The following is an 11,179-nucleotide window of genomic DNA, read 5'->3' on the forward strand; positions in this document are numbered from 1 at the left end:
TTCCAATCCAGACCATTCCATGAATCTATGATTCCCTCTTTACTGTAACTGACCAACACTACTGAGGCAGATGCAGGTGTGGCACATATCCTCTTTTCTGAACTCACAGCACTGGTATCAGCTTGCTAGTGGAAAAGGGCTCCACAGTCCTTCTTTTACTGCCAGAAACCACCAGCCAGCCCACCCCTGCCTAGCTCCACTCCCTAATACAGGGCCAGAGCACAGCTGAGGCTCTAACAGCACCAAGCCTCATTTCTCCCTGCTCTCCAGCTTAGGTCCTGCTCTCCAGCTTAAGTCCTGCTCTGCGGACAGAGAGGAGCTTTGAGGACATTGCATGACATAGGCAGAGCACAGTCTAAGGCAGTAAGCTCTAGTTTCCTCCCAGGCCAGATAAAAGCATGTGCCTTGACTCCCTGAATGCGAGGCTGGCTGGGCCAGGGCTGTACCTGAGTTGGCGAGGGCCAGAGCTTTGAGCGTGACAAACTCCTCCTTTTCCACTTTGAGCTTCTTGTAGCGGCGCACCAGTTGTAGGATGGCTAGGTAGAGCTCCAGTAGCCCCGTCAGACGAGAGTGCTCTTCATCCATGATGTAGTCCTCAGCATAGACAAGCTTGTCCTCATACGGCAGTGAGCGGTACACAATGCCCAGGATGAGGATTTCCATCCAGGCGCTCTGCAGGAGGCTCATCTGGTCCCCAAGGGAGAGGTTGGAGAACCCTGACAGGGCAAAAGACAAGCAGGGTCAAATGGATGCGCAAGCAAAGCCTCTAGGAGCCTGGGGTTCTTAGTTTCCCTGGGATTCACCACAAGCACTCTCCCCCACTGGCCTGCTGCTTTTAAATGAAAACAAAACAAAACAACCCCCCCCCCTCCCAAAAAAAAACTTACTAAAGTGACCCTGTCTCTGTGGCAATCAGCACAGACAGACCTTGCTCTTCTCTTTGCTCCCATGCCCACCCACAGCCTCAAACAGGAGTCCTGATGCTCTGACTGCATTTATGGCAATGATAATGTATTTTCAGTGATCTGTGTTTCTTCTATAGCAGCAACTGTTTTGTACCACATTGTCCTGCTCACTGTTCCTATGGAGTTTTGTACTGCAGCCTATTTAGTCTGCCTCAAGTTCATAGAAGAGCTCCAGATGGCAGAAAAGAAGGCTTCTGATGGGATAGGAGGGAATTACACAGGCCTGAATTACAAGCATACTACAATCTCTCATTTTGGCCAACATGATAAAAGGTCTGTCCCGGTTTTGCTAGGATAGAGTTAATTCTTTTTTTAGTAATTAGAATAGCTGTATTTTAGTTTCATTTCAGAAGAACTTGTTATGAGAAGAACATTTATAAAAGTACTGGTGTTATTAGTTGCTGCTGGAGCCCAAGGCCACCGTGTTTGGCTGGTTCACAGCTGCATTAGGACTGGGAGGGAGAAGCGCAGTGAATAGCAAAACCCAAAACTGGCATCTGGATGTGCCAATGAAATCTTCCATATCATATCATGTCATGTCAGTATATTAACCAGGGTTGACCGGAAATCGGGAGTATTCTCTCAGGCTCACTCTTCTGGGGTTTTGGTTTCAGGACTGTCTCTGCTCCGGGATCGATGGCTGGCACAGGCTGAGCATCGGTCAGCAGGCGGTGAGAAAATTTCACTGTGTATCACTCATTTGTATAGTCTGTTATCACTGTTGTTATCATGATAATTTTATTTTAATTAGTAAATAGTTTTTATCTCAACCCATGAGTTTCCTTGCCCTTTTTTTTCCAATTCTCTCCCCTACTCCCTGGGCAAGGGAGGGGGAGGGTGAGAGAGCAGGCTGTGTTTGGCTGCAAGCAAAAAGGGTGAATCCACCCAAACCACCACAAGGTCCTACCACAACAGAGCACTGAAATGCATTCAAATGCTGAATACATTTGTGAACAGAATCTTCTTCTGTTCCTCATTGCTCTCTGAGCTCCACATCATCAGCTTTCTTCACCTCACAGCCAACAACCCTACATAATGTCAAAAACACCTCTATGATGCCGTACAAGCACCTAAATCACAGCCAAACCCAGTAGCAACAGAACCAGCACCCAGCAGTAAACCAGTTAATTCTCAAATAGAGAAAGAGCAATCACTATCTGGAGACAGAGCCCCCCCTAACAGCCCCAGAGCCCACCTGAGAAAGAGGAGAGCCCAAAACACAGGGGCATTGTCTGCCCCAAGGGGAAAAAAAAAGTGCATGGGAAGAAAGCTTTCTGTTATGTTCTGTGTACCAGGTACCCTTGAAGGCCAGACCATGAAAGATCCTGGGAGATGGGCACTGTGCAACAGTGATGAGATTACAGACAAGGATGCCAAGCACAGTGTGTTGGTCCCATCTAGGCAGCTCCTGCCCACCACTGGCAGGCCGGGACTGTCTAAAGGTTCCCAGGGCTGTGAGAGAATGGGACACCCAGGCACTCCTGAGCCTGGGGTGGGGGGGCAATGCTCCAGCAGCCTCCCCTGACAGTTTTCTCCCCAGATGCTTATTAAGCCTCAGGGCTCACCAAGAGAGGCCTGTGAGCTCATTAGCCTCTGTCGAGGAGGCTCCCAGTGCTGCTGGCTGTGTGCTAGGCTCAGCAGGACTCCTTCACCCCACAGCCCTCCCTACTCACAGTTCTTGGCCCTGCACTGGGGCCTGGGTAGCCAGCCACCAGGATGACCATTTGATTTCTCTTGTTATCAAGTTGGCAATTAACAAAAGAGCTGATGATTGCTATATTGACTGACTGTGGGTTCTCTTTTTCTATCTGCACTATCTCAGCTGGGGAAGGGAAGGCAGAAGGGTGGGTTAGTCGTATTTATTTATCACTACGCCATGTTTTGTGTTTGTGTTGCCAGGGGAAGCAAAGGGTGATAATGGCCTGGCAGCCCTTGGACATCCAATTTCCCTTATCAGGCCACTGAATAGAAAAGAGGCCCCAGGCCACATTAATTAACAGATACCAATCAGCTGTCACGTGTTTTGTGTGCAAGGTCTGAGGGGAGCAGTGGGAGGGAAGAATCAATAAACCATTGGGGAGGAGTGCCAGAGGGAACAGCTAAAGAGGAGTCCAGGCTACTGGGGAGAAGAGCTGCAAATCCAGCTCCATGACTGTGAGATTGATTCCCATGCAGCACAGCCTGTGCTCCATGTAGCCCTGCACCTGGTGAATCCCAGCCCTTGCTCAGGCTGTGAGTCCTTCAGAAGTGCCTCATCCTTTGCCTCACCCTTCTGCCCCTTACCTCCTGCAGTCAGTGCTGTGCTGCTCCTGAACACAGCCCTCCTAAATCCAAGTGTGGGCAGGTGCAGCTTGAAGGCTTGGGATCTTGTCTCCACAGGTCTCCTGCTTGTTGCACAGAGAACTGGTGAGATTAGCCCTGAGACAGCAGTAATGATGCTATGCACAGCACTCTAGCACTTGGAATCTCTCCTTTGGCCACCCTTCTCCTATCTCAGATCATGGAGAACAGCCCAGCATTTAGGCTGCTGCCTTAAGTCCAGTTTCTGGGTCAGTCACATGGGCTTTTTGCATCTTCACTCCCCATTTGGGTTACAAAAAGGGTTATGCCATCACCTCACTGTGATATGACAATGAAATTTGTTAAATATTGAGAAACAGCCATGTAGTAGGGAGAGAGGATTCAGGACAGACATGGCTCACACTTTTCTACAAGAAAATAAAGTAGAAAAATTGCCTTAACCCTTGCAGTAGCCCGTACATCCAGCATCTCTGTTAATCAGTCTTTCCCGGAGGCACTTATGGCAGGTAGGAGAGACCATGCTTTACTCTGTACCAGGAGAACAGAAGAGCCATCTATAATTGCCCTACTCACCTGGGAAAGCCCCCTGCCAGAAGCACTCCCAGGTAGCCAACTTCAGCTCTGGTACGTTAGCATGAGGGAGGGAGTGCCGCAGTGCCAAGTCTGGACTTGAAACATCTGACAGAATTGGGACCCTTTTCATCCAGTGTTTACACATGTAGAATGCAAGGGCTGGAGGACTGTGCCTTTATCATTGCAGTCTGCACAGACAAGGGAAGATCATATAACCTGGGGTCTCCCATGCTATAAAACTTGAGATCAGGAAAGGCAAATGCTAATTTCACCTGGCCAAAGTCACAGGCTTGCTATTACAGGTTTGTAACACTGGAGAACCTCTAGATGTGAAATTCAACTGCCTCACCATCTTGCAGCTCCCAGGAACTGCTAGAGTCCAGCCCCTTTTGCATTCCTGAGCTGTTTGATGGCATAGCATCCAGAGAGAGTGTCCTTAGTGATCTGTTTCTTGCTGCTTTTCTCAGGTCTTATCCTGAAAGGTGCTGAATGCTTCACTGGCATCCTTAGACTCCCAAAAGAGGAGCCTCTGTCTCTAGCACAGAGCTACATGCATGGTTCCTTCTTTCCTAGGTGCAGGTTGAGAAAAGCTGCTTTATTTGCAATAGCTGATGTGACATTAAGGTTTTTTATTTTTTGTGATTATTTTTTTTATTTTATTTCAATGGCTTGGCAGCGGGAGCTCCCAGAATTTAAAAAAAAAAAAGAGTCACATAATTTGTGGCAAGTGGAGTTCATAATCTGTTAATTTATTATCATTTCTGTCATCCTGGAGGGCCATTAGCAGAGGTAATAAAGGGAGATGTAATTATAGGATCTGAGGCCACTCCAGACACAGCTGCTGTCACTCCACTTGCCATATTTCATTCTGTGCTAACACTATCGTCTTCCTAGTGAGAACAGCACAACAGCTACCCTGGGAGAGCCTTCGTCGTCACCCCTCGAGAGAAGTCTTGTCTCCCTGCATCAAGGCACACAGAAAAGGTAGATGTTGTTCAAAGACAATTAGTATGGGGTTGGGGGGGGGAAGGGGGGTGAGTAGTGGGGAGGGGGCCTTATACAGAAGGGGACAACTCCGCAGTGGCTAAGCATAGCTTTTGAGCTAATGGCTAATAAGGCTATTGAGCTAGTAACATTTACTAAATAACATTAAATCACGCTTTCTTGTTATCATAGGAGGGTGTGTTTAAACTTAACTGATTTTATTTGCTAACACTGAGGGGTAGAAGTTTGTGCTGAGACCTGGGATTCTGAAGGGTTGGTATGACTTTAACATCACACTGTTCTTTACCAATTCCAGTGTGAACACAAGGCAGGAATATGTGACTTTTGTTCCTTTCTCCATCTCTCTCTGTCCAAGAATTCATGCACACAGGAAGCAACGTCCTGTTTTGCTCACAATCCTTGGAAGGCAGAAACAGGAGGCATGGTTAATCTAGACACCTGGCCGCCTCCTGGCCCTGCCCTGCTCTGCCCCCTTGCTGCCTAACTCAGTACGTTTCACACTTGTTTCAGAACTATAGGGTATTTTGTTCCATTTTTATGAACTGTCTATTATGTTTGTTTCTCAGTACTGCTCCCTTGTCTAACAATCCCTGAGCTCTCTCCTGTACACACCGTCCTGTTATAATACTGCTGCTGGTCTGAACTGTGCCAGGCTGATGGCTGTTGCTGTGTTGCAGGGCCTTTGACAGGAAAGGAAAATACACAGAGAAAATGGAGATGATGGCAGGTATGTCCTGCCTGTCAGAAAGGAGAGGAAGAGCCCCTTTCACAGTGCAGGAGTAATCTCTACTATACTAACATCTACTACTAACATCACCATGGCAGGTTGAAAAACTCTGTAGGAACTCAGAGCTAAGCACCCCACGCTCATCTCACAGCTGTAAGCTAGGGAACTACAGCAGGGGACCTTCCACAAACAGAAACAGCCAAGGTTAGAAGAACACACAACAGCACCTCACTGGGCAGCTGCAGCAGCTAATTGCATTGCATTAAAACCATTCCTGTTAACACCCCAAGTACTGGGTTAGTAGAGCAATCCAGGCTGAATTCCCTAATCACCACTGTAACCCTACTTGTGATGAATCAGCCCCAGATGGATTCCAGCACTAGTGATGGCTGTAATCCCTGCAGGTACTGCAGATCTCACGTAAGAAGGGCACCACTAAGATTAACCTCTACTCAGAAACACTGTCCTGAGAAAGTTTCTCCAAGCTTTATAGTCCCACCACATAACCATCCATATTCCCAGGAAACCACTAAATCTAGAGGCACAGGAGAAATACTCCCTCTGAAAAAAGAGAAGCAGCCACCAAAAAGCCAAAAGAGGAGCTACAAATAGAAGCAAAATACATGGGAGAACTAAACTAACTGATCACTTGTGCTAAGATGCCTCACCAAACAAGGAAGAACTTAAAGCCAAGAAGCAAAGCAAGAGAACATGGACCCATGCAGTGGAAGACATGGAGAACATGCAATATGGGTTAAATCCTGTGATCCTGTGGCTGAGCCTCAGATATTCTGACACAAGGAAGGGGGACAGAAGGCAGGAGACAGCTGTAGAGAGCTGTTCATAGCGAGCATCTGAAGCAGCCTTTGGAAAGCAGCCACGTAAACCCCAAGGACATCTTCTAAGTTCCCTGGCCAACCTTCACACCGAAATCCAACCTATCTTTTTTGGAGGGGTGCAGGGAACTAGAGAGAAGGGACATTTTTCTTTCCCAGTCCAAATCTTTGTCCCCAGAAACTCCTTGAGAGACATATCTGCTCCTTCAGCCTAGGTCCATCCTACCTGCAGGTGTGCAACACTCACTATGTCACTCAATCATACAGGTACCCTCATTGGTTATAGTCAGTGAGCCTTCAGAGACTAATCACATTGCCAATAAGGTGTCCTCCTTATTTGTCAGCATTGAAGCCTGGAGATTCACTGACAATAGTGGGTATGTCCTCCATCCGAATGGGACTTGTTCTGTGATGAATCCAGTAAGACAAAAGTTTTCCTGAACCTGGGCAAGAATGCCCACTACAAACAGGGTGGCTACCTGTCTTGTCATTAGCAGTGAAGTTCAGTCCCTGCCATAACATTTCTTCATCTATACATATAACAGACGTAGGTCATGTTGATGCAGCGCAAACTAAAGTCCACCACACCATCCCAAGGGTTGTTTCCCAAGTACTTTTGCTGTGCCACTCAATACCAGGTACAGCTGAGAACTTCATTATATCATCTCGAAGACTTCTGCATAATCCCAGGGCATACACACATACAGTCATCAATTTATGCACCTACACCATAGGCTATATTGGAGTTTGTTACCAATGAGAACCCACCACAAGCAGTTTTCTGTGACGCTGATTTCCACCCATCACTATACGTAAAAATCCTGGTTGAAGACAAAACTAATAAGCACAGTGATAAATACCAGTTCCCTTTGCTGTTCATGCTTACATCCTTGTAATTCCTTCTGTTTACCTGGGATGTGCTTTGCCCAGCCAATGATCACCACCAGTTCCCTGTCTGCCAGGTCACAGAGGGTTGTCAGGGCTTTGATGTCACTCTCTGGCATGGTTGGATCAGGCATGGCATAAATCTTCTCTGGCTCAGCCACCAGCAAGTGGGAGACGATCTTAGTCACTGCACATTTCAAAGGAGAAGTTGTTGTTGCATCTCTCATGACATATAACAAGGAAAGAGTCACAACAGCCCTTTCTAGAAGGACCTTCTTGGGATGAGACATGACAATAGAGGCCATAGGACCTCAGAAATGGTTTTGGTCACAACAGTAGAAGACTACACTGCAGCTATACAAGCTGGAGTGATCTGCGTATGCCAAACCAGCTCTGTACAGGGATGATGAAAACAGGAAGCTACTGTAAGGTTGTCAGCCGTGGTCTCAGGTAGGTCCAACAAGGGGAGGAGGAGGCATGAATAATCAGTTGGTGGGAGTTCAGAGAACTACAGGTAGTATGGAAGAAAGAAATCAGCCTGGGACCAGTTTTGTTAACATAGCTTGGATACAGGAAAAGATCAGAATATCACTAAATTGATTTACATAATCTCCTAGGAAAGGTCTGGTATTTAAGGCTAGGTACAAGGAATACAGCGCCTGAGCTGTACCTTAGGTGAACCTAATCTACTTCTGCACTATGATCATAAGAAAAAAATCCTAGGGCTGGTGACTGATAAGGGAATCAGAAGTGACAACCGCTCCATTGTATGTTTTGGGAGACTAATAAAAAGAAACATAGTGGTTGCTCAGAGGACCACAATTCGAGACCAATACATACGTGGCTTTTTAGCTGGGGGAGGGATCTGTAGGCTCAGGTAAGTGCTACTCTCAGAATCCAGTCTCCTCTTGTATTTCTGACGGCCTCCACGGACTCGATCCAGACGAACACCTGCAGGTAAAACAAGATAAATCCTCATGATTCCTTAGTGCCACAGGGAACCTTGACATGCAGATGCTAAAATTTGCTAAGTAAGACGTTCCCCACACTCAAGGGAGCTTCCCTCTCCCAAACACTTGAGATCTCAGCTGAACCCAGCAATCCCAATAATACCAGCTAGACTGCCTCAAGCTCTAACCATGCTGCTGGGAGCTTCACTTTTATTCAAAACATTAATGAACACCGAAATTAACCCATTCAAACTCTTGAATCACCATCAATCTGATGGGAAAATGAAAAGCTTCAGACATCAATGCCCTCCAGATGATCTTGCTTTTAAAAAGAAACACTTTAAATGTCTATCAAACCTGCAGTTATAAAAATAAGCTTTTAAATTGTTCTTAAAAATGAGTTGTTAAACTTTTTGTGACCTCCCTCTGTTTATATTTGAAAAAAGTAACCTATAGCAAATAGATTATGAACTATGAATTCAACAAAGATGTTTCAGCCTTGATCAAGTAAGGCAACTGTAATAAAAGTAGAACCCAAATAAATAGAAACTACGCCTACTACAATAAAGCAATGATAAAAGCTGAAGTAGGGAGACACTGAAGAATTTGTTACAGTTTTTTCAAAATACAGTGAATCAAACTGCAAATAGCACACTGAAAACAGTTCCCAGCGACTGGGAAACACCAGTGACTGTCACCATGCAAAAAACTATAGCACCATTAACAGACTTGGAACAGCAACTGAACTGCTGTATCAGTACAAAATACAATGTTAAAAACAAATTGTGAAAAAAATTATAGATCTTTGTCCAATTGTCAGTTATTTCTGGCCAGCTATATTATCTCTGGTAATCAGCTCTTGTGAAATTGGGATAATTCAATCTTACTGGGAGAAACGGCTACTGAAAAAACCCCCCAAAAACCAAACCAACAAAACCAAAAACCTTTAAAGATAAATGTAGGAACATTCAAATAGAATAAAAATTTCAATTTATACTATACACATACTTCTTCAGAAATACAGATGATTTTATCTAGTCTGATCACAGGAACCAATTATGTGATACAATTACTAATCACATTGCGCCATTCATATTTCGCAATCAATCCACTGCATAAACGCAAACAACTAAAAGCAAACACTCCAAATCGGTTTTGAAGTGATGCTTTTTGAACAACTTGTACACCTGAAAAAATCTCCATTCTGCTGACAAATATTCTATCCTAGAAAGAGACACATTTGTCATTTGCCCTGTGTGTTTTAATGCCACATTTTCTTACGATGTCAGGGCAAAGAGAAAGCTTTTACTGTAATGCTCACAGCAGCCCCACTTGCGCCACATGAAACCGTTATCTGCCACAACATCTAGATCCTGATACTCTTCATGGCTGGAGCACCCAAACCAGCTTGACTGACAGACAGTACCAATAGCCCCACCACAGCAAGAATAACCAACACCAACCAGGCCAAAAGCACTCAGTTACACAGTCTGACAGCAAAATCTCTCTGGCAGTAGCAACACCCACATGGAGGTCTAGGTGACATTACCTGTAAGCCATGGTGTGGGGGGAGAGAGGCTCATAGGCATGATGTTATTAATGCTATATAGCTGCTTCCTTTTAACAGTCCTGGTGCTCCCATTGAGCAGGAGAACCTGGAATGAGCAGGCCTGGAGCTCTCCAGAGCAAAGGAACTGCTGCTCCAAGTGGCTGCTATGGGAGGATTACAGACATTGGAAGATGGAGAGAAGGACATGAAGCCAAATAGGTGAACTCAGATTAAACTGAGTAATTTCCTTCCCCTGCCCCACTTTATATTTCTGACTCTGTGTGGAAAATTCACCGACATCTCTAAGCGAAGTACCACCTTTCTCCTCCATTACATGGTAGTGTTTCTGAAAACATTGTCCATTGCTTCTTTTACCTCCATACCCAGCAGCACATAGCCTGTGGAGAAGACTCCTTCCTGGGAGATCCAACAGGTTCCAGAGAGTGATTTCAGAAAGGGCAGCCAGGGAATCCCAAACCTGAGATTACCTAGGGAGATCCCTGAGGAACAGCACTAATAAAGTTCTGGATGATGCAGAAAACTTTCATTTCTGTCCATGATTTATTTCCCTCTATAAATGTGCCCTGGTTGCCTAAGAAGGAAGACCTCTGTTCCATGCTCTGATGAATGAACAACACCTACCTATAAGCCAGGAGAGGAGAGAGAGACACAAATCTCGGGAACTGCCAGTAAACCAAATAACCAGCTGTGAAAATTAAAAGGGTCAGGAATACAGTGTTCAAAGATTACAGAGGAATCCAGAACAGGCTGCAGGACTTCAGGTGTGAATCACAGCTCCCCAGGACCCTCGCAGTAGAAGGGTCACAGGGGGCTCCATTCCCTCATGCCAGTGGGCAGGATGTCACTGGTGCAGGGAGATGCCATTCTCAGCCCAGGAGAAACCAACACACAGCCCTTCAGGACACTTCCACTGTGCAGTTTGATAAGCAGCAGGGAGGGGAGACTGGGAGGGGTAGGGAGGAAGTGAGGGAAGGAGCTCATTTCCTTCTCCCAAGGAGAAGCATGCCATCCTCCAGTGCTTGGCAGAGAGATGGCTGCACAGGTTGCAGCAGTATTAGGGACCCTCAATCAGATTATAAGGACACAAAGGACTTAAGTGCATTAAAAAAAGATAAGAGAGACACTAAGAGATTTACCCTCCATCCCTCCTTCCCTCACTGAGCAGATAGAGGTCTGTTTGCCCAAGGACTTTGGCTTGTTAATTTTGAACAAGTGTTTGTCCTCTTCTTGTTCCCCATCCTGTGTGACACTCCTTGAGGCAAATATTTTCAATCAGCATTTGCAGAGCCACTATTCTACCCTGTCGTCATCTCTCCAGTCACAAAGTTTGCTTTACAATATGAAGTTGGGAGGAGTGGCTGACACAC

At 45.8% G+C, this 11,179-nt stretch overlaps 1 protein-coding gene across 1 annotated transcript; it reads right to left on the minus strand.

Moving 5' to 3' along the window:
- Positions 1-446: 446 nt before the first annotated feature.
- On the minus strand, positions 447-8,241 carry LOC104521367 (steroid hormone receptor ERR2-like; the record flags this gene model as incomplete). Its single annotated transcript, XM_010163339.2, has 3 exons — positions 8,133-8,241; positions 7,318-7,479; positions 447-716 (listed from the first exon to the last, which is right to left on the minus strand). Coding segments are annotated over exons 2-3 (379 nt in total), but the record flags the coding sequence as incomplete, so codon positions are not given.
- Positions 8,242-11,179: the final 2,938 nt, after the last annotated feature.

This window comes from Antrostomus carolinensis, unplaced genomic scaffold (assembly GCF_000700745.2).
Source record: "Antrostomus carolinensis isolate BGI_N321 unplaced genomic scaffold, ASM70074v2 scaffold49432, whole genome shotgun sequence".
Taxonomy (NCBI): domain Eukaryota; kingdom Metazoa; phylum Chordata; class Aves; order Caprimulgiformes; family Caprimulgidae; genus Antrostomus; species Antrostomus carolinensis.